This window comes from Salmo salar, chromosome 01 (genome assembly GCF_965601325.2).
Source record: "Salmo salar chromosome 01, fSalSal1, whole genome shotgun sequence".
NCBI lineage: Eukaryota > Metazoa > Chordata > Actinopteri > Salmoniformes > Salmonidae > Salmo > Salmo salar.
The window spans coordinates 73,049,924-73,074,410 of NC_138291.1; the positions used below are offsets into that span (position 1 = coordinate 73,049,924).

The 24,487-nt window shown below is 42.2% G+C and overlaps 1 protein-coding gene across 2 annotated transcripts in view; it reads right to left on the bottom strand.

Moving 5' to 3' along the window:
• The window catches only part of LOC106608004 (echinoderm microtubule-associated protein-like 6), a 92,316-nt gene that overhangs the window by 59,842 nt on the left and 7,987 nt on the right, over positions 1–24,487 (bottom strand). For both annotated transcript variants that reach the window (XM_014205648.3, XM_082976469.1), the window contains exons 2-6: positions 7,785–7,944; positions 5,849–5,947; positions 5,634–5,702; positions 2,832–3,017; positions 2,330–2,465 (exon numbers count right to left, since the gene is read on the bottom strand). In XM_014205648.3, the coding sequence (XP_014061123.3) occupies positions 2,330–2,465; positions 2,832–3,017; positions 5,634–5,702; positions 5,849–5,947; positions 7,785–7,944 (650 nt within the window). The remainder of the gene's footprint in view (positions 1–2,329; positions 2,466–2,831; positions 3,018–5,633; positions 5,703–5,848; positions 5,948–7,784; positions 7,945–24,487) is intronic.

Below are 24,487 nucleotides of genomic sequence, written 5' to 3' on the forward strand. Positions count from 1 at the left end.
CCACAGACAGCCAGGCAGCCACCGTTCAGAACAGAGGATGAGAGGAGAACAGAGGAGCAGAGGAAGAGAAGAGAGAAGACCCTCATTGATAATACATGAGTGCCACTGATGGTTTCCTCAATTTAGCAGGAGGCATAGAGCAAAAGGAATCCACATGATAATGCTATGAAAAGTTTACTAAATGTCATCTGTCAAAGGTTTAGAGTTTTTTGTTTGTTATCTTAACTTCTCTATTCTGTTTTATCCATACCTCACAGTCAAACTCTCTCAGGCCCCTAGAATATAACCATATTTTGTTTCTCTGTCTGATTGGACTAACATGGCCTGCTCTGGCTTAGATTAATGGAAATGGATGAGTGGCATATTTGATCTTAGCGGTCTCTCTCTCTGTCGGTCTCTCTCTGTCCTCTGTATCTGTTCACAGTCAACAGATGTCAATGATACATCCACAGGGACAGGCTAATAAATCATCATGGCAGGGCTCTCAATGAGCTAAACACACATCGGCCTCTATTAGGCAGCACACACACACACTGACTGAAGTGACCTACACATTATCCCTGGTTACAGTATGTTAACCCCTGTACAAATACATCAGTGTCTGGATCGACCTACTCACACACCTCTGCAACAGAAGCTTGGACTCTGACCCTTAAATCCATAGACAGCACAGTGCACACACAACCCTGTGTGCTTAGATGGATCTCCTCATAAGGACGCGCCTCTCATCCTCTATCTCTCCATCACCCAGCTACCCTAATTACCCATGATACCCCAGGGACAAGCACAAACATGCAGACTATGACATGGTTTGATCAGCCTGTGGCCCCGTGTTACTCTGACGTCCCCCACGAGCCTGTGAAGGGCCTGCCTGCAAATGCACACAGCTTTGACTGTGATGTTTAATTGATGAGAGGGCTAACACTCACCAGCCATTTAGCCCCATGCTACCTTCACACCTGCTCCTGTCTGTATAAATTAAAGTATCGAATACAGAATAGGGCTGGGAATTGCCAGGGACCTCACGATACGATATTATCACGATACATAGCTGCCGATACGATATATATTGCGATTCTTTCGATTCTATAATTGTGTTCGTTGGCCGTAGCTTATACCTGCCCATACCATAACCCCAGAACTATGACAACAGTAAACCGCTCACCCACACAACGCCATACACAACGCCTGCCATCTGCCTGGTACAGTTGAAACTGGGATTCATCCGTGAAGAGTACACTTCTCCAGCGTGCCAGTGGCCATTGAAGGTGTGTATTTGCCCACTGACGTCAGTTACGATGCCAAACTGCAGTCAGGTCAAGACCCTGGTGAGGACGATGAGGCATGCAGATGAGCTTCCCTTAGATGGTTTCTGATAGTTTGTGCAGAAAGTATTTGGTTGTGTAAACCCACAGTTTCATCAGATTTCTGAGTGGCTGCTCTCGGACCATCCCACAGATGAAGATGGCTGATGTGGAGGTCCTGGGCTGGCATGGTTACACATGGTTTAGCAGTTGTGAGGCTGGTTGGATGTACTGCCAAATTCTCTAAAGCGACGTTGGAGGCAGCTTATGGTAGAGAAATGAACATTACATTTTCTGGCAACATCTCTAGTGGACATTCCTGCAGTCAGCATGGCAATTGCACGCTCGCTCAAAACTTGAGACATCTGTGGCATTGTGTTGTGTGACAAAACCGCACATTTTAGAGTGGCCTTTTATTGTCCCCAGCACAAGTGGCACATGTTTAATGATCATGCTGTTTAATCAGCGTCTTGATATGCCACACCTGTCAGGTGGATGGATAATCTTGGCAAAGGAAAAATGCTCACTAACAGGGATGGAAACAAATTTATGCATACCATTTGAGAGAAATAAACTATTTGTGCGTTTGGAAAATTTCTGCGTTCTTTTATTTCAACTCATGAAACACTTTACATGTTGTGTTTATATTTTTGTTCAGTATAATATCGTCCAAAATAATATTGTGATATGTTACTGTACGATCATACATCACAGGTAGAGAGAACCAACATGGACATATCAAATTTCATCTGTATGCAGTCGGGGTTACAAACTGCATAACCACATTTTGACAAGCATGCAAACAAAGAGGTGAATACCCGAAAGAAATACCCCAAACAAATTGCAACTTTTCATGAGGCCGTTGACTTTAAAGCCTCATTGTTTGGGATGATCAGAAGTGTGACTTGGGGATATAAGTCTTGCACTAACTTTAGCATCATTAGCTTATGCAATTGGCTTTATAATTAGAAACATTATATATTATCACCAAGAGCTGGTAGTTAAACCAGGTTCCTGAGGCCTACCTTTATACCCCTGCTCAGCCTCCCGAAGGTCGATCTTGGTGATAGGCTTGAAGTCCAGATCCCAAAGCCTGACACAACCGTCACGTCCCCCCGTGGCGAAGCCCTCCTCACAGGCATACATGCTGAAGATCCCAGCCTACACACAGTGCAGTCAACTTTAGTCATAGGCAGGGGGATTATCAAACTGTTCTGTGCATAGAAAAAGGTACTTGGAAGGAATATGATTTCAATAGGAATGTGGGTCAAAAGTCTATTTCTGTATTGGAGACACAAAAAGGGGGCAAAATCATTATTTTCAATGCTTTTAAAGGCCTTAGAGATTTACAAAGAAGGTTTCAGGGTTGGGATGCAGAGGGAGGGAAGGGGAATTGAGTTGCTTCAGTGTAGGCGTGTAAGCGATTATAGGCATGAGAGGGATGGGGTTTAGCTGGAGCGGGTGTTTGGATGTCTGGAAGTGCACAATCAATGGGTCTTGAGAATTAGAGTGACGTATTTCACTCACTCCATGAGCGGCTTGCACCGTACGTAAAAGGTTCAGTCCTTTCCACACGTAGATATCCCCATTCAACGCCCCAGAGTATGTTACATCATCTTTAGCCGATGCCACACACAAAATGGTCTGTAGATCCCCCGTCTTCCCGAATATCCCCCGTTTGGGCGTCAACGCATTGCCACAGAGAGCCCAGAACTAGAGACATGGAGAGGGGGAAGCGAGTGAAAGAAGAAGGAGAGATGAGACAGGAAATGAGAGAGATGTACAAGTAGGCATAGGTAGGGGAAGGAAAGGCGAAGCAAGATAATTAGAGAGGTGAAGAGAAAGGTGGATAAAAAAGGCAATGGGAGGAGAGGTAGAGAGAGGAAAGAAAAAATAACATAAGGTGGATAATGACAGGAAAGGATAGAGGGTAGAGAGAGAGAACATGAGCTCAGAGATCAGCTGCTGTCACAGTGCGTTTGGAGAGCCGTTGCTCTGAATCACGACTGTTCATTTGCCAGCCTGATCACCTCAGGGTAGATAGCATGGGGCTTATTTCTAATAAAGCTCACAGCGGTCAGTTAAGAAGATTCCCTGTCCATGAAAGCTGTTTTATGGCCAAAAGGCACCATAGGCTGAACTATATATTTCTCATACCATAACTGTATATATATAAATATATTGATATATATACAAACAAAACAACAAGAAAACCAATTGTCCATTGCTACTGTTTGTGAGGCATACAGTGAGGGAAAAAAGTATTTGATCCCCTGCTGATTTTGTACGTTTGCCCACTGACAAAGAAATTATCAGTCTATCATTTTAATGGTATGTTTATTTGAACAGTGAGAGACAGAATAACAACAACAAAAAATCCAGAAAAACGCATGCCAAAAATGTTATAAATTGATTTGCATTTTAATGAGGGAAATAAGTATTTGACCCGCTCTCAATCAGAAAGATTTCTGGCTCCCAGGTGTCTTTTATACAGGTAACGAGCTGTGGAGTGCTCCTAATCTCAGTTTGTTACCTGTATAAAAGACACCTGTCCACAGAAGCAATCAATCAATCAGATTCCAAACTCTCCACCATGGCCAAGACCAAAGAGCTCTCCAAGGATGTCAGGGACAAGATTGTAGACCTACACAAGGCTGGAATGGGCTACAAGACCATCGCCAAGCAGCTTGGTGAGAAGGTGACAACAGATTATTCGCAAATGGAAGAAACACAAAAGAACTGTCAATCTCCCTCGGCCTGGGGCTCCATGCAAGATCTCACCTTGTGGAGTTGCAATGATCATGAGAATGGTGAGGAATCAGCCCAGAACTACACGGGAGGATCTTGTCAATGATCTCAAGGCAGCTGGGACTATAGTCACCAAGAAAACTATTGGTAACACACTACGCTGTGAAGGACTGAAATCCTGCAGCGCCCGCAAGGTCCCCCTGCTCAAGAAAGCACATATACATGCCTGTCTGAAGTTTGCCAATGAACATCTGAATGATTCAGAGGACAACTGGGTGAAAGTGTTGTGGTCAGATGAGACCAAAATGGAGCTCTTTGGCATCAACTCAACTCGCCGTGTTTGGAGGAGGAGGAATGCTGCCTATGACCCCAAGAACACTATCCCCACCGTCAAACATGGAGGTGGAAACATTATACTTTGGGGGTGTTTTTCTGCTAAGGGGACAGGACAACTTCACCGCATCAAAGGGACGATGGACGGGGCCATGTACTGTCAAATCTTGGGTGAGAACCTCCTTCCCTCAGCCAGGTCATTGAAAATGGTTCGTGGATGGGTATTCCAGTATGACAATGACCCAAAACACACGGCCAAGGCAACAAAGGAGTGGCCCAAGAAGAAGCACATTAAGGTCCTGGAGTGGCCTAGCCAGTCTCCAGATCTTAATCCCATAGAAAATCTGTGGAGGGAGCTGAAGGTTCGAGTTGCCAAACGTCAGCCTCGAAACCTTAATGACTTGGAGAAGATCTGCAAAGAGGAGTGCGACAAAATCCCTCCTGAGATGTGTGCAAACCTGGTGGCCAACTACAAGAAACGTCTGACCTCTGTGATTGCCAACAAGGGTTTTGCCACCAAGTACTAAGTTATGTTTTGCAGAGGGGTCAAATACTTATTTCCCTCATTAAAATGCAAATAATTTTATAACATTTTTGACATGCGTTTTTCTGGATTTTTGTTGTTGTTATTCTGTTTCTCACTGTTCAAATAAACCTACCGTTAAAATTATAGACTGATCATTTCTTTGTCAGTGGCCAAACGTACAAAATCAGCAGCGGATCAAATACATTTTTCCCTCACTGTATGTATTTACATATTTATTGTAAACTGAGGGCTCTTCTTGTGTGTTTTTTTGTGCGTGCGTGTGTGTGTGTGTTTGTGTGCATGTGTGTACAGTAGGAGACAGCCCTTCCGGAGGGGAATGACAGAACAGATTACTGCTTTTGACTGAATAGAAACTGGCGTCCTCCAACTGCTCTTCACGCGTACCCATTGAAAACAATATGCCCCAGTCCCCCTAACACCACTTTCTCATTCTACTGCTAGAATATCTGATAGCGCCTATTTACTCCACTGACAACATGTCATATTGTTTATGAGGTTGTTCCAAAAGCAGCTTTTAACAACAACCGTAAACCTATTACATGTTAAATACCTTGAATAGACTGATGCCGGCTGCACTGGGTCAGGGTAACCCATCTCAACATTGATAGCTCCACATATGTTATTTTTGAACTTGGCTCAAAGGTAATGTATGGACTGACTGGACAGCACGGAGCATACTGTGTTGTTATTGTGTAGCTCACCTTTATGTGCTTTACCCCACAGCTCACCAGCCGGTTCTGCTGAAAGGGATCCCAAGATATATCAAAGATCTGAAAGAGAGCCAAGCCATTAACACACATACATTTCCTCTCCTTCACACACTGTGTACTCACATGTGTACTCACTACAACTGAATCAATACACAACACACACACACGCAAATGCCAACATGCGCACGGCACACACAAAAGCCTACCCTGTCTGAATGTCCTGTCGCAGTGGCCAGAACCTTTCCTTTCTTCCAGTCCCAAACAGACACTGTATTTTTGGCATCCAGCCCCACAGAAGCTAGCCGCTGAAAATTAGAAAAAGGGGAAACTATTCATTAATCTGAAAATAAAGGAGAGAGACTGTTTCTATTCAATGGAGGAGAATGAATAAATCTGAATTAATGTACTGTAAATGGAGGCAAATAGTCATATTTTCCTAATCAATTCCTTTCTATGACGGGACATATGACAGAATTGTTCTATGTGACAGCTGCAGAGACGCAGTTCACAGGCAGTGCAGATAATACAGTAAGACCTTAAACAGCACTATTTAACAAGCCTTCTGTATTTCATCACACTGGCTGTAGAAAGGAAAGGAATGCAAATTGTTTCCAATTAGTCTGGCGTCAATTACCATTCAGCGAGTTAATTGTTAATTACCCATTTTATGACTTAGACAAAGGAGCTAGGTCTTTAGGAATATTTGGACAACTGTCTCCGGGTGAATATTGGGATGACAATGAAACATTAGATAGAAAATAAATGAGACCTAAATGTAGGGATATTTCAGATTTGATGCTCCAATATAAAATGAGTACGGCCATTCTACTGAGTACAAAAGAGAGGAGATGAATGCCAAATGTTAGTTGACCTAATGTGCTGTTGACTTTCCAATGAAACGGTAATGAGTGTGTCCATTAATCAATACCTTTCAGTCATAGAGAATACATTCTCTTTTCTTCAGGAAAACATGTTTTGTCATATTTGTGGTTTGCCACAACGATTCATCCACAAACCCATTTAAATCCCAACCAAACAAGACATCCATCTGTGTTATATGACATCACCCAGAGTTGTTTACCCGCTCTGGCCACAGGGGTTTCCAAGAAAACAGCCATCTAATGCATTTCAGAATGGAGCTAATAAAATGATAAGGCCTAAATGTCTTTATGATTGACTAAGGGTCTGAGGTAAACCTTGTTTACTGCCCCTCCCTGGTTGGTCTCCATTACAGTGTAGCAGTAATGTAGACTGGTGGCCAGTGGCAGGAGGTGATAAGACTTGTTGCATTAGCCCTGGTAGCATTAGCCCTGGCTCTCCTCACCCACCCTTCCTCTTTCTCCCCCTCCCTCTCCATCCCATACACATTCTTCACCAGCCGCAGCCTCCTCTGACGTGACATTGCATTTGTCAACTCCAAAATCACAATGAAGGCAACGACAACAGCAGCCATCCTTCCTTCCTTCCCTCCCTCCATCCCCTCCCTTTCCCCTTCCCTCTTTCCTGGGTGTAGCCTACTGGTCTTGTATGGGGGACGTCAACAGGCTGCTGCTGCTGTAGGAGAATCTCATGGAGCCCCATACATCAAGTTAAAGGTCATAGGAGACTGGTGCTGTCCCAGCATTCACCCCAGTAAACATGGGCCATCATGATTCATGGCAGAGCCGTATATCATCCCCAGCCTGCACAGTTACCCAGCAGGCTTCACTTCTCAGCAACCCACCACCACAATACCATTCCCATGGCTATAGGCTATGTGAGATATAAGGCACATTTACATATGATATAATTGGGAGAAATCTATGAATTATGACCCTTCAATCTCGCAAATGATGGCGCATTCACATTGCTGTGTGTCAGAGCATTGTTGTTTTTCAGTCAGACTCCGATCATCAAACAGATTTGCCTTGGTAACAGTGTGATTGTACAGGAACCCATCCACTCAGAGTAAAGGTGGATGAGAGGTGTACATGTGTGCCTGTATGCGAGAGGTGAAGTGTGTGTGTGAAGTGGTGCGTGCTTGGCTGTGTGTGTGTGTGTGTGTGTGTGTGTGGTGTGTGTGTGTGTGTGTGTGTGTGTGTGTACGTCTGCTTGTGTGCATGCTAGCTGGCATGAGGTGGTGTGTGCGGGTGTGTGTCTCACCTGTCCATCTGCGCTGAAAGCCAGGCAGGCCACCCCATGGGAGTGTCCGTCCTTCAGGATAGAGATGGTCTGTACACTGAAGGTGTCCCACACACAGATGTAGGGCTCCTTCCCCACCTGACCTGTTGCCACCAGAGACCTCTCAGGATGAAGGGCAAGGCTGGAGAAACAGGAGAGGAGACATAACAGGAAATACCAACGAAAGAAATGTGGATTAAATATGTATATAACCTGTTGCTCTTTCTGGTTAAACCATGTGCTTGACTCATTGTTGACATTAATAACCATGTCAGTATACACAGTGCTTGATACTTTGTCAATAACCATTTTCAGCCTTATGTTCTACAATCTGAAACTCATAGGTTACAGATGCCACAGTGGGTCATTGGTAGCTCCAGGCGCCAACCTGCCTCCCTCGTTCCCTTTCTCCATCTTTCTCTCTATCCTTTCCTCTCTCCACATTTTCCTCATTATCTCTCTATCTCCCCTCTCTCTTTCCCCCTTTCTCTCTCTGCCACCCCTATCTCTTTATATCTTTATCTCTCTTTCTCTCTCTAGGGTGGGAAGAGTCCTGCTGAAGAGTACCCACAGGTCATTGTGCTCCTTTATGAAAGGTGCCCCGGTGTTCTATAAATACATGAGGTTAATGGCATCATTACTGGGGCCTGCCCGAGCGCCAGACATTAGTGTGTTAGTAGCATCAGCCACACAGGGTCAGGGATCATCACACCACCAATGGACTGGGGAGAATACCGTGCTCAGTTCCGCTCAACACGGTGAGTCCTCTGTGACCTTGACCATGGACACCGCACAGAGGACAAGCGGTAGCCTACCAAACCGAGCCTTGGCATTGAAAATAGTCCAATCGTAAAAATGTGTGTAAAATTACAATTTCTATCAAGAGAAATAGCCTGACACTACAAAGCAGACATGGTAGTACACACTACAAAGCAGACATGGTAGTACACACTACAAAGCAGACACGGTAGTGCACACTGCAAAGCACATTTGCATGTCTTGCTTTCTCTTTCTCTTTCAACGCTTTCTCAGTCCATGAATATCTTTCTCTCTGTGCTCAGTCTGACTGTCTCAGACTCTTTCATCTCAAAGCTACTTTCTGCATGAAGCTCATGGCTGTAAATCTGGGCTTGGAGCTCTGCCTGGAGCTGAGACTCCGCAGAGGAGAGAATGAGGAAGTAGAGAGGGAGGAAGAAGGGATAAATAAAGGCTGTGAGAAAAGGAATGGAGGTATTGGGAGAAATGGAGAAACCCTCATGCAATTTGAGTGAGAGAAAGACCTAATGAGAGAGAGAGCTCAGCTCTGCTCAGCTGACTGTTGGGAGGTTTCCCACACAGTATGGAAGCATGCATTCCCAGACAGTCAACATCCCAGCTGGCCCTAACATAGCACATGGGGATGAGCAGAAGTGCAAAGCTAGCTGATGGAGAGACTACGACATGAGGGCAGATTTGCTGGCTCATGTGTTTCAATGGGCTGTTGGGTTGCCAGGGTCAGGAGCAGGAGCAGAGGGACTGCACGTGAAGAGATGCATCAGAAGATGCTCCATTCATGCAGTGTGTGATGGCAGCCCAGCCAGCCTGAGAGGAACTCACTGTACTGTGACTGTACTGTCACTGATGGATGAACCTTCTGATTTATTGACAGCTACAATCATGATGAATGTGTTGGGGTTATTTAATGTTATGCATACAGTACTGTGCGGTTTTCAAGACATTCTTTGATAAGTATGTACACTATGCTTTAACCAGTGGTTAGATTACATAAACAACATGAGCCAGAAAGAAAAATATGTATTTTAAAGAGAAACCAACTTGTCTTTTTTTCACTCCATAAAATAACAGATGTAAAATCATTATGCATACAAATTATATAATTGATGAGATCATTTATTGTACTAATGCATTATTCATAGACAAAATGCTAGTGAAGGACACAGAGTCAGTCCCAGTGGGACCGGACTGCAGTATCGGACTCCCGTCACACAAACAAACAGTAATGTGACACTCCTCTCCTCTGCAGAGTGGCATAGGGAATTCCCCAGGGGAAGGAAATCAGAGCCAGGCATCACTGCTGCCACAATAAAGTGATATTTAAAAAAATGAGGCAAAGCAATTAACTTTATGTCCTGAATACAAAGTGTTATGTTTGGTCATTGTGTTGGCTAAGCAAAGGCAAAATTCTAGAGGAAAACCTGCTTCAGTTGGCTTTCCACCAGACACTGGGAGACGAATTTACCTTTCAGCAGGACCGTAACCTAAAACACAAGGCCAAATCTACACTGGAGTTGCAAACCAAGAAGACAGTGAATGTTCCTAAGATGCAGAGTTACAGTTTTGACTTAAATCTACTTGAAAATCTACGGCAAGACCTTAAAATGGTTGTCCACCAATGATCAACAACCCATGTAACAGAGATTGAAGAACTTTGAAATGAATAATGGGAAAATCTTGCAAAATCCAGGTGTGGAAAGCTCCGAGAAACGTACCCAGAAAGCGGTGTAAATGGTTACAGTGCATTCGGAAAGTATTCAGACCCCTTGACTTTTTCCACATTTTGTTACGTTACAGTCTTACTCTAAAATTGATTAAATCGTTTTTCCCCCCTCATTAATCTAAACACAATACCCCATAACGATAAAGCCAAAAGAGGTTTTTAGAAATTTTAGCAAATGTATTAAAAATAAAAAAAATATTGAATTTACATAAGTATTCAGACCCTTCCCTCAGTACTTTGTTGAAGCACCTTTGGCAGCGATTACAGCCTCAAGTCTTCTTGGGTATGACACTACGAGCTTGGCACACCTGTATATGAAGAGTTTCTCCAATTATTCTCTGCAGATCCTCTCAAGCTCTGTCAGGTTAGATGGGGAGTGTCGCTGCACAGCTATTTTCAGGTCTCTCCAGAGATGTTAGATCGGGTTCAAGTCTGGGCTCTGACTGGGCCACTCAAGGACATTCAGAGACTTGTCTTGAAGCCTCTCCTACCTTGTCTTGGCTGTGTGCTTAGGGTCGTTGTCCTGTTGGAATGTGAACCTTCGCCCAAGTCTTAGGTCCTGAATGCTCTGGAGCAGGTTTTCATCAAGGATCTCTCTGTACATTGCTCCATTAATCTTTCCCTTGATCCTGACTAGTCTCCAAGTCCCTGCAGCTGAAAAATATTCCCACAGCATGATGCTGCCACCACCATGCTTCACCGTATGGATGGAGCCAGGTTTCCTCCAGACGTAACGCTTGGCATTCATGCCAAAGAGTTCGATCTTGGTTTCATCAGACATAGAATCTTGTTTATCATGGTCTGAAAGCCTTTTAGGTGCCTTTTGACAAACTCCAAGCGGGCTGTCATGTGCCTTTTACTGAGGAGAGGCTTCCGTCTGGCCACTCTACCATAAAGGCCTGATTGGTGGAGCGCTGCAGAGATGGCTGTCCTTCTGGAAGGTTCTCCCATCTCCACAGAGGAACTCTGGAACTCTGTCGGAGTGGCCATCAGGTTCTTGGTCACCTCCCTGACCAAGGCCCTTCTCCCCCGATTTCGCAGTTTGGGCGGCAAGCTCTAGGAAGAGTCTTGGTGGTTTCGAAAGTTCTTCAATTTAAGAATGATGGAAGCCACTATGTTCTTGGGGACCTTCAATGCTGTAGACATTTTTGGTACCCTTCCCCAGATCTGTGCCTCGACACAATCCTGTCTCGGAGCTCTATGGACAATTCCTTCAACCTCATGGCTTGGTTTCTGCTCTGACATGCACTGTCAACTGTGGGACCTTATATAGATAGGTGTGTGCCTTTCCAAATCATGTCCAATCAATTTAACTTACTCTAATCAAGTTGTAGAAACATCTCAAGGATGATCAATGGAAACAGGAGCTCAATTTCGAATTGCATAGCAAAGGGTCTGAATACTTACGTAAATAAGGTATTTCTGGGTTGCTGTTTTGTTATACATTTGCTGAAAACTTTATAAACCTGTTTTTGCTTTGTCGTTATGGGGTATTATGTGTAGATTGATGAGGAAAGAAATATTTAATCAATTTTAGAATAAGGCTGTAACGTAACAAAATGGAAAAAGTCAAGGGGTCTGAATACTTTCGTAATGCAATCTATGTACGTAAATGTCATATTTCTGTATTTCATTTTCAATAAACGTGTAAAAAAAAAAAGTCCACTGCCCGCCGGCGCCATATGTGAACAGTATGAGCTAATGTGAGCCAATATGTCTGATCTAACACACAATTCACTAACAACAACCAACCTGCTGACAGCATGGTTGCCTTGACAACTGGACAGCCAAGGACACAGGAATCAAGATTAAGACTGAAAGTCTAACTAGAGGTGAAATATCAGCAAACATACACAACAAACCTCACCTACACATGAGCAAACCATCCTCAACCAACAAAATGTCCTACAAAATATATCCTTATGTAGCATACTGCTTTCTGTTAAGAACACAATATTGTGATAAATTGAAGAAGGGTAGAGTGCCTTCAGAAGGTATTCATACCCCTTCACTTATTCCACATTTTGTTGTGTTACACCCTGAATTCAAAATGGATTACATATTTTTTTTCACCTATCTACACACAATACCTCATAATGACAAAGTGAGAACATGTTTTTAGAAATCTGTGCAAATGTATTGAAAATGAAATTCAGAAATATCTCATAAATCTCAATACTTTGTAGAAGCACCTTTGGCTGTGACTACAGCTTTGAATCATCTTGGGTATGTCTGTATCAGTTTTGCACATCTGCATTTGTCAGTTTCTTCCTTGCAGATTTTCTCAAGCTCTGTTAAGTTAGATGGGAGAGTGTCGGTGAACAAAACCTTCGTCTTTTCACAGATTTTCAATGGGATTCAAATCTGGGCTTTGGCTGGGCCACTCGAGGACTTTCCAGCGTTGCTTTGGCTGTATGCTTGGGGTCATTGTCCTGTTGGAACGTAAATCTTCGCCCCAAGTCTAAGGTTGTTTGCATTCTAAAGCAGGTTCTCAAAGATGTGTATGTATTTGGCTCCATTCGTTGTTCTCTCTATCCTTACCAGTCTCCCAGTCCCTTCCGCTGAAAAGCATCCCCATAACATGATGCTGCCACTACCATGCTTTTATGGTAGTGATGGTGCTAGACGGGTAATGAGCTGTGCCTGGTTTTCTCCAGACATAGCACTTCGCATTCAGGCCAAAATGTTACATTTTTGTCTCATCAGACCACAGAATCTTTTGCCTTATGATCTCAGGTTTTTCATGTGCCCTTTTGCAAACTCCAGGCTTGCTGTCATGTGCCTTTTTCTCAGGAGTGGCTGCCATCTGGCCACTCTCCCATAAAGCCCAGATTGGTTAAGTGCTGTTGTCGACGGTTGTCCTTCTGGCAGGTTCTCCCATCTCAGCCAAGGAACTCTGTAGTTCTGTCAGAGTGGCCATTCGGTTCTTGGTCAACTCCCTGACCAAGGTCCTTCTTGCCCAGTTGCTCAGTTTGGTCGGATGGCCAGCTCTAGGCAGAGTCTGGGCAGTTACATATTTTTTCAATTTCCCAATGATGGAGACCACTATGCTCTTGGAAACACTCTAGAAATTGTTTTATACCCCTCCCCAGATATATGCTTTATCACAATTCTATCTAGGAGACCTACAGACAGTTCCTTGGACTTCATGGTATAGTTTCTGCTTGGACATGCACTGTCAACTGTGGGACGTTATATAGGCATGTATGTTTCTTTCTAAATCATGTCCAAACAATTGAATTGGCCACAGATGGACTCTAATGAAATTGTAGTGACATCTCAAGGACGATCAAAGGAAATTGGATGCACTTGAGCTCAACTTGAAGTGTCATAGCAAATGGGTGGAAATACTTATGTAAATCAGATATTTCTGTATTTTATTTTCAATATATTTGAGAGAAAAAAATCGAATAATGTGCTCACATTGTCATTATGGGGTATTTTTTATTTATTTCACCTTTATTTCACTAGGTAGGCCAGTTGAGAACAAGTTCTCATTTACAACTGCGACCTGGCCAAGAAAAAGCAAAGCAGTTCGACACATACAACAACACAGAGTTACACATGGAATAAACAAACATACAGTCAATAATACAGTAGAAAGCAAAGTATATATACAGTGTGTGCAAATGAGGTAAGGGAGGTAAGGTAGTTGGATGGGCTATTTACAGATGGGCTACACACAGGTGCAATGATCTGTGAGCTGCTCTGACAGCTGGTGCTTGAGGTTAGTGAGGGAGATAAGAGTCTCCAGCTTCAGCGATTTTTGTAGTTCGTTCCAGTCATTGGCAGCAGAGAACTGGAAGGAAAGACGACCAAACGAGGAATTGGCCCTGGGGGTGACCAGTGAAATATACCTGCTGGAGCATGTGCTGCTGGTGGGTGCTGCTATGGGGACCAGTGAACTGAGATAAGGTGGGGCTTTACTTAGCAAAGACTTGTAGATGACCTGGAGCCAGTGGGTTTGGCGACGAGTATGAAGTGAGGGCAAGCCAACGAGAGCGTACAGGTCGCAGTGGTGGGTAGTATATGGGGCTTTGGTGACAAAACGGATGGCACTGTGATAGACTGCATCCAATTTGTTGAGTAGGGTGTTGGAGGTTATTTTGTAAATGACATCGCCTAAGTCGAGGCTAGGTAGGATAGTCAGTTTTACGAGGGTATGTTTGGCAGCATGAGTGAAGGATGCTTTGTTGCAAAATAGGCAATTCTAGATTTAATTTTGGATTGGAGATGCTTAATGTCGGTCTGGACGGAGAGTTTACAGTCTAACCAGACACCTAGGTATTTGTAGTTGTCCACATATTCTAGGTCAGAACCGTCCAGAGTAGTGATGCTGGACGGGCGGGCAGGTACGGCAGTGATCGGTTGAAGAGCATGCATTTAGTTTTACTTGCCTTTAAGAGCAGTTGGAGGCCACGGAAGGAGAGTTGTATGGCATTGAAGCTCATCTGGAGGTTAGTTAGCACAGTGTCCAAAGAAGGGCCAGAAGTATACAGAATGGTGTCGTCTGCGTAGAGGTGGATCAGAGAATCAGCAGCAGCAAGAGCAACATCATTGATGTATACAGAGAAGAGAGTCGGCCTGAGAATTGAACCCTGTGGCACCCCCATAGAGACTGCCAGAGGTCCGGACAACAGGCCCTCCGATTTGACACACTGAACTCTATCAGAGAAGTAGTTGTTGAACCAGGCGATGCAGTCATTTGAGAAACCAACGCTGTTGAGTCTGCCGATAAGAATGTGGTGATTAACAGAGTCGAAAGCCTTGGCCAGGTCAATGAATACGGCTGCACAGTATTGTCTCTTATCGATGGCAGTTATATCGTTTAGGACCTTGAGCGTGGCTGAGGTGCACCCATAACCAGCTCGGAAGCCAGATTGCATAGCATTGAAGGTACGGTGGGATTCGAAATGGTTGGTGATCTGTTTGTTAACTTGGCTTTCGGAGACCTTGGAAAGGCAGGGTAGGATAGATATAGGTCTGTAGCAGTTTGGGTCTAGAGTGTCTCCCCCTTTGAAGAGGGGGATGACCGCAGCAGCTTTCCAATCTTTGGGGATCTCAGACGATACGAAAGAGAGGTTGAACAGGTTAGTAATAGGGGTTGCAACAATTTCGGCAGATCATTTTAGAAAGAGAGGGTCCAGATTGTCTATCCCGGCTGATTTGTAGGGGTCCAGATTTTGCAGCTCTTTAAGAACATCAGCTATCTGGATTTGGGTGAAGGAGAAATGGGGAGGCTTGGGCGAGTTGCTGTGGGGGGTGCAGGGCAGTTGACCGGGTTAGGGGTAGCCAGGTATTGTGTGTAGATGGGTGAGAAAAAAAGGTATATTTAATCAATTTTGAATTCAGGCAGTAACACAACAAAATGTAGAATAGGTCAAGGGGTATGAATACTTTCTGAAGGCTCTGTACATTATGGAAAGAGGCAATAATATAGTCAAGTGGTTGCTGTGGCATCTCCGGGTTTTCAGAATTCTAAAAGGTTCTTGAAACATATAAGACCTGCAGATGTGTCCCTTTCATAGCACACAGCAAATGGGCCCGTGTTAACTAGTGTTGATTTTTCAGTCTAACATTTCTAGTGTTGATTCGAGAGTTAAATTAACACTCAGTGGTGTAAAAAGAGACTACACATCACTTTGCAAGGCAGCATAATGTGACTTGCAGGCCTGAAAACTATGAGTTTCAGGCCACTGTATTAGGGTAAAACTAGGCCGCATCAAAAGAAGACCTTATGAAATATGTATTGTATTGTCTTAAATAATGTAATTGTAATGACAATATATTCACTCAGGACCTCACTTGTTGAAGGCAACAGGACCAAAAATGAATGAATGCAACAACCATGTCTCTGTCACTAGCAAACACAGTCATGGGTGGTACTGGTAACTCTAAAATCCACTCAAAAGGCACCCTGGGAAATATACAAATAAGGCTTAAAACCCTACAGCAGGGCTATTCAATTCCAGTCCTGGAGGGCCTAAACATTTCCGGTTTAGAATTTTTGTATGGTTCTTCAAAGAACCATCCCCTTTATGGTTCTTCAGATACCCTAAAATGGTTCCCCTATGGCATCGCTCTCAAGAAACTTATTTGGTTCCAACTTGCATCTTTATTTGGTTGTACCACACCACAGATCCAACCAGTTCTAACAGAGAAATACAAATACAAAAATGTGAAGATTTTCATTCAAAAACGAGATATAAACATTTTCAGAAATGTTGGTAAATTGACATGAATAAAAAAATGATATTGTGAAAGAGATATAGAGCTATTATTTTTTAATCTTACCATGACATGGGCTAGTGAAAAAACAGACATAATTTTGTTAGAAATATATTGCAAGATCCTTTTATTTTAGAGAGACAAATAATCGTGTTTTGCCACTTCAAACAACAGAACTACAATTTAAAAAGTCTCCCATTTCGGTTTTAAACAGTTACATGTGATAAAGTATCGATACATAAATAATTATACAAATATTCAATTTGATCAACATTATTGTGCAAATATCACATAGCCAATGTATTGCAGCCTATGCAGAGGGTGAGCAGTGTATAAAATGTTTTCTTTTTGGTAATTTAAGCAATTTTTGGAACAATTTTATGGGGGGGTTACAGGTTTTCTGTTAGGATAAATCAAGGGAGCTTTTTGAGTTTGACTATATACACTTTAGGGAATGATTTAAGGACTAATAAGGATATTGAAAGTCTGTCAGAATTAATTTGCCGGTCAAGGATGGATTTATTCCTATTGTTGGAGTGACAGCCCGCTGTATGTTTGCAGCTGGTAGGCTATTAGCTTAGGTTGTTTTCCTTCACCTGAGTGTCGCTGGATCTCTCCTTGTTTAGAATTGTTCCTCTTTAGTCCAACAGGAACAGATATCACAGGCTCCAATAAACTGTCAAAAGGATCCATATTCAAAAGGTCCCCGACACACAAGCGCACAAAGCCTAACACAGCGCAAACAGCTGAGAGTGGCAGCTGTCAATCAACACATCCGGCTGACTAAGCCAGGGGTTAAATGAATAAAATAAGGATCTGATTACGTTCCTAAGTGTGGAAAAAATATTTAGAGAAACTTACAAATTGAACAGCCATAGAATGTTGCAGTGTCATGTAAATGTATCATAATGCAGAAACCTCAATAGCCCAACCCTCTAAATACATGGCTCTGGATATAGTGCATTTTAGTATGAAACAAGTGTCGGATATCACTTTTAAAAACCAAAAAAAACACACATTTTAAAGCACATCTAAAGTCAAATGTTTTAAAAGTATGAGAACATGATTTATAAACATAGAAAATGACCAATGAGCATTCATTTCAGATGAACGAATGCAAATGTTAAAATTTGCGTATAAGCTCTTCAATTTTCACTGATGTGATAACCTACAATCTCTTAATGACCTAAACAATAACCCTACATCTCACTGCAACCGCTCACCCCCCCTCTAACAGGCACCTAGGTCTACTTAGCATTCACCTTAACACTCATCCAACCTACACTGCTAATGCATTACCCATCCACTCTACAACCGTACCACTCCTTCTTTCCCCTGACCCTTCCCTGACCCCCCACCCTGCTCATGATGTCAGTCTGACTCTCCTGTAATCTTGCCCTCTCATAATTAGTGTGAGTTCCTCTCCTGGAAGCCTGTGTCCTCGGGACAACCACCATCTGCTCCACTAAAACGATAGCAATATCACCCCGGCTATTCATAGCTGCCACAAAATCAGCTCAGGCTAAAAACAGCAGAAAGGGACTCCGCCAAGAGGCTGGTTTTCACGGTAAAAAGCAATAACCCCATTTATAAATGATTCAATAGGGTTTGGAGGGCAGAGGGGAGATAAACAGAAGAAAATGAAATGATGCTTTGTTTGTGTTGCCTCAGAAGATTCAATACATCCCTCTGCTCCTGAGGAAGATGTTTGCCTTACAGCGATAGCTCAGTCAAGAGACAAAAAGACTCAAGAAACATAGCTAGACAAACTCATAGTGGAAAGGTATTCATTGAGCGTCATTCGTTGAGCACTGTACTAATGTCTACATAATAACGAATGCTGCTGCACGGGTACTGACCAAGACCAGACGGAGAGCACTCATTACACCGCTTTTAAGGTCTTTGCACTGGCTGCCTGTGAGTTTCTATTGGTTTTTAAATCAATCCACGATTGTGCATCCCAATACATGTCAGACATGCTTGTAAGTTATGTACCCAGTAGGTCCCTTAGGTCCTCTGGCACTGGCCTTTTAACTATCCCAAAGCCTAGGACCAAGAGTCATGGAGAGACAGCCTTTAGTTACTATGCCCCCAGCCTCTGGAATAGCCTGCCAGAGAACCTGGGGGGGGGGGATATATCATTTAAAAGAGACATTAAAACACGCCATGCTTTTCCGTAGGTTTTTTTTTTTTGTCGTATTGTTTTTGTCAGTATTTTGTTTATTATCTTATGTTTGTTGTGTAGTAAATATTTCAGCTTTTATTTTCATTTTTTTTATTCGTTTTTCTTTCTGTGAAGCACATTGAGTTGCATTCCATGTCTGAAATGTGCTGTAAAAATAAAGCTTGATTTGATTTGATACAGCCTATTTTATACGAGGAGCAGGAAATAGAACCGATTATCAATTGAAATTCTGCAATAAGGGGCATAATCTAAAACATTCATATTCTCAGTTAATCTATAATGAGCGCAATTCCTCCTTCGAACATTTTAAATCACTTAATGAATAATAGAACAATAAGTGTCTGCCACCAGACAGTGTTGGAAGGAGTACTGTAATTACACTGATATCATAGAGCTGTCAAGTTAGACAGAGCAAAGGAAAACAGAGGATCCGTCATTCTAACAAGACTCTCAGAAAACATTCATCTCAATACTGTATGTGATTACAGTATCTATGGAAAAAGCCTGGGCTGTAATGACTGGCATGTTACAGACGTTTATAATGAATGGATCACACCACCTGCAAAGTGGATAGGATTCCCTATTAGATGCCACACCTAAGGTATCCAGTGAATATTCTAGTACTAGTGGAAAATTCCTGATGGAAATACAGTCCTGTAAAGCCTATTATTCTGTGCAATTTCAGCACAGCACAGCGAGATAAGCATCTCTGTCAGAGTGCTCAGGGAAGAACAGACACATTAGGATTTTCATGATCAAAGACCTACTTAGATGGTCTGTGCCGTAGTTTGCTGGGAATGTCAACGACAAGATTTGCCATGTACAAACCAACTGGAACCCAAGCTACTCCTCAGACACTCACTTAGATATATTCACCTACTGTCTGGATTTCCCTTTTATGCACTTTCTCTCGCTACACAAATTTTGACCTTGAACTTAAGCATGAGATTAGCATGCTATTCACCCACTACTCGTTTGGTGTGGAGATCAAATAAATGAAGGTGTGACAGAGTTGTGTCTACAGATACGCCATATTCTGACCTTAACTTAATTTCCTCTGGTCATTATCCTGTGACAGGTAATCACAAGGCTGATCAGACTACATGCTTGAATAGGGCTTTTGACATCCTGTTACAGTACCTAATGAAATCCTACATACTTCAACACTATTAAAAAAGATGACTATGTCCATGGCTTGACCTCAGAGGCACTTAAGTTAATCAAAAGTTCAGTTTCCTCAACATCCTACAGCTTCTCTCAACCGTGAACACGCATCTTACACACGTGAATGCCTTTAGATAAGCCAGAGCTTCTATATGCAGTACTTCATTATCTCAGCATGGTCCTTTCTCAGGGTGTGAGAGAACTGAAGTGCTAGTAGGATGGTCACTAGTATGCCCCCTGACAGACCACTCTCTAATAACCATCCAAGGCCTACTGTTCTAATATCTAGGGCCTAGAGGGGCTCAGGGATATTGCTGACCTTGTGACCTGCCCAGGACAAATTGTAATTAGGGCCCTGAGATTTTCCTGGGTCATGTGGTCAGGAAGAATTCCCTTCATACAGTCAATAAAAAACAGGGCAAACACCATGAAATCACTGAGCGATACAGAGCCTTCAGAAGGTGTTCACAGCCCTTGACTTGTGTTACAGCCTGAATTCAAAATAGATTAAATAAATGTTTTCCACCATCCATCTATACACAATACCCCATAATAAAAGTGAAACATGGTTTTAGAAATATCTCATTCACAAAAGTATTCACACCCCTGAGTCAATGCTTTGTAGAAACACCTTTGGCAGCCATTTTTTATTTAACTAGGCAAGTCAGTTAAGAACAAATTCTTATTTACAATGACGGCCTACCCCGGCCAAACCCTAACCACACTGGGCCAATTGTGCGCTGCACTATGTGACTCCCAATCACAGCCGGTTGGGATACAGCCTGGAATTGAACCAGGGTCTGTAGTGACGCCTCTAGCACTGAGATGCAGTGCCATAGACCACTGCGCTACTTGGGAGGCCATCACAGCTGTGATTCTTTCTGGGTAAGTCTCTAAGAGCATCCCATACCTGGATGGTGCAACATTTGCTGTTATTCTTTTCAAAATTCTTCAAATTCTGTGAAATTGGTTGTTTGATCATTGCTAGACAACCATTTTCAGGTCTTGCCATAGATTTTCAAGTAGGTTTAAGTCAAAACTGTAACTCTCCCACTTAGGAACATTCACTGTCTTCTTGGTAAGCAACTCCAGGTTTAGATTTGGCCTTGTGTTTTAGGTTATTGTTCTACTGAAAGGTGAATTAATCTCCCAATGTCTGGTGGAAAGCAGAATTTCCCAGGTTTTCTCTTTAGGATTTTGCCTGTGCTTAGCTCCATTTTATTTATTTTTTTATCTTGAAACTCCCCAGTTCTTATAATTACAAGCATATTGATAATATGATGCAGCCACCACTATGCTTGAAAATATGGAGAGTGGTAATCAGTAATTTGTTGTATTGGATTTGCCCCAAACATAAGACGTTGAATTCAGGACATATAGTTAATTGCTTTGCCACATTTTTTACCATATTGCTTTAGTGCCTGGTTGCAAACAGGATGCATGTTTTGGAATATTTTTATTCTGCACGTTTCCTTCTTTTCACTCTGTCAATTAGGTTAGTATTGTGGAGTAACTACAATGTTGTTGATCCATCATCAGTTTTCTTCTATCATAGACATTCATGGTGAAATCCCTTAGCGGTTTCCTTCCCGGAAACTGGGTGTGGTACAGAGATGAGGTAGTCATTCAAAACAATTGCACACAGAGAGTCCATGCAATTTATGTGACTTGTTAAGCAAATGTTTACTCCTCAATTTATTTCTGCTTGCCATAACAAAGGGGTTGAATGCTTATTGACTCAATACATTTCAGCTTTTCATTTTTATTCATTTGTAAAAATTTTGAAAAACATAATTCCACTTTGACATTATGGGGTATTGTGTTTAGGCCAGTGACAAAAAAAAAAATAATCACAAAAAAAGTCAAGGGGTGTGAATACTTTCTGAAGGCACTGCAGTGACATGATCTACAGTAAGCCTGTCTGAGATGGTGCATGAGCATGCAAATTAAGAGTTTCATTACAAATCGCTATATATCCATTTTCAGAAATGTTGGTAAATTAGCTTTATTTGTTTAAAGAAATTATGAAAGAGATCGGTGTGTTATTTCACTATCTAATCATTTCAAAGGGTTGTTCAACGAAAGACATGTATTTGTTTAAATATATAATTTCAGGGATATTAGCGTTTTGAAAAAAAAAACACATTTTGTAAAATCCATGAATTAAAAATCTGAGAACAGTAATATTTTACATACATGAAGGTACCCATAAGCAATAATTTCTGATGAAAAAACACAAATGTGAAAAATTGGTGGATATAGTGTTTTGCTAATAAACTCTTCAAATATTGAACAGGATATGATATTTGTATTTATTACGGATGTGTATGTATAGTGCGTGTGTATGAATATGTCTGTAGTACTGTGTGCCTCCCATAGTCTGTTCTGGACTTGGGGACTGTGAAGAGACCTCTGGTGGCCTGTCTTGTGGGATATGCATGGGTGTCTCAGCTGTGTGCTAGTCATTTAAACAGACAGCTCTGTGCTTTCAACATGTCAACACTTCTCACAAATACAAGTAGTGATGAAGTCAGTCTCTCCTCTACTTTCAGCCAGGAGAGATTGACATGTATATTATGTGCTGCCCTGTTCTGAGCCAATTGCAATTTTCCTGTCACTCTTTGTGGCACTTGATCACACGACTGAACAGTAGTCCAGGTGCGACAACTAGAGCCTGTAGGACCTGCCTTGTTGATAGTGCTGTTAAGGTAGTGCAGCGCTTTATTATGGACAGACTTCTCCCCATCTTAGCTACTGTTGTATCAATATTTTTGACCATGACAGTTTAGAATCCAGGGTTACTCCAAGCAGTTTATTCACCTCAACTTGCTCAATTTCCACATTATTTATTACACGATTTAGTTGAGGGCTAGGGTTTAGTGAATGATTTGTCCCAAATGCAATGCTTTTAGTTTTTGAAATATTTAGGACTAACTTATTCCTTGCCACCCATTCTGAAATAAACTGCAGCTCTGTGTTAAGTGTTGCAGTAATTTCAGTTGCTGTAGTAGCTGACGTGTATAGTGTTGAGTCATCAGCATACATAGACACACTGGCTTTACTCAAAGCCAGTGGCATGTCGTTAGTAAAAATTGAAAAAAGTAAGGGACCTAGACAGCTGCCCTGGAGAATTCCTGATTCTACCTGGATTATGTTGGAGAGGCTTCCATTAAAGAACACCCTCTGTTCTGTTACAGGTAACTCTTTATCCACAATATAGCAGGGGGTGTAAAGCCATAACACATGTTTTTCCAGCAGCAGACTATGATCGATAATGTCAAAAGTCGCACTGAAGTCTAACAAAACAGCACCCAAAATATTTTTAGCATCAATTTCTCAGCCAATTATCAGTAATTTGTGTAAGTGCTGTGCTTGTTGAATGTCCTTTCCTATAAGCATGCTTGTCACGCTGGTATAAAGGTTTTGGAGACAGGTGCAGGGATACATCATCTTGGTTTTTAATACACCCAAAACAAATGTATACAAAACACTGGGATGTACCCAAACAAAAGAGCAAGGGTAAACCTCATAGAATGACAAGGGACGAGACCCGTAATACACAAAGCACAAAACACGCAGCACAGGCTGAGACAACGTATAGGTACTCACACGACTAAAGGACATGGGAACAATAATCGACAGCCCAATGGGGAAACAGAGGGCACATTTATACAATTACAATCATTGAGGAATTGGAACTAGGTGTGTATAATATCACAGTTCAGTGCAGGCAAGAAGGCCGGTGACGTCGACCTCCGGTACTGGTGAACCGAATGAGCAGCAGTACAGGGGGGATCCGTGACAGCGCTGAAAGTCTGTTGTCAATTTGTTTACTGTAAAATAACATTGTATCTGGTCAACCACACTTTTTTCCAAAACTTTACTAAGGGTTGGTGACAGGCTGATTGGTCGGCTATTTGAGCTAGTAAAGGGGGCGTTACTATTCTTACATTGCGGAATGACTTTTGCTTCCCTCCAGGCCTGAGAGAACGCACTTTCTAGTTGGCTTAAATTGAAGATATGGCAAATAGGAGTGGCAATATCGTCCGTCCAAGTTGTCAGACCCCGGTGGCTTGTCATTGTTGATAAACAACAATAATGTTTTCACCTCTTCCACACTCACATTACGGAATTCAAAATTACAATTCTTGTCTTTCATAATTTGGTCAGATATACAGTACTTGGATGTGTGGTGTCAGCGTTTGTTGATGGCATGTCATACCTAAGTTTGATAAACTTGGAAATGAAAAAATTATTAAAGTTGTTGGCAATATCAGTCAGTTTTGTAATGAATGAGCCATCTGTTTCATTGAATGATGGAGCTGAGTTTGCCTTTTTTCCCCAAAATTTCATTGAAGGTGCTCCAAAGCTTTTTACTATAATTCTTTATGTAATTATCTTTGTTTCATAGTGTAGTTTCTTCTTTTTATTCAGTTTAGTCACATGATTTCTCAATTTGCAGTACATTTGCCAATTGGTTGTGCATCCAGACTTATTTGTCATTCCTTTTGCCCCATCCCTCTCAACCATAACATTTTTTCAATTCCTCATCAATCCAAGGGGATTTAACAGTTTTTACAGTCATTTTCTTAATGGGTACATGTTTATTAG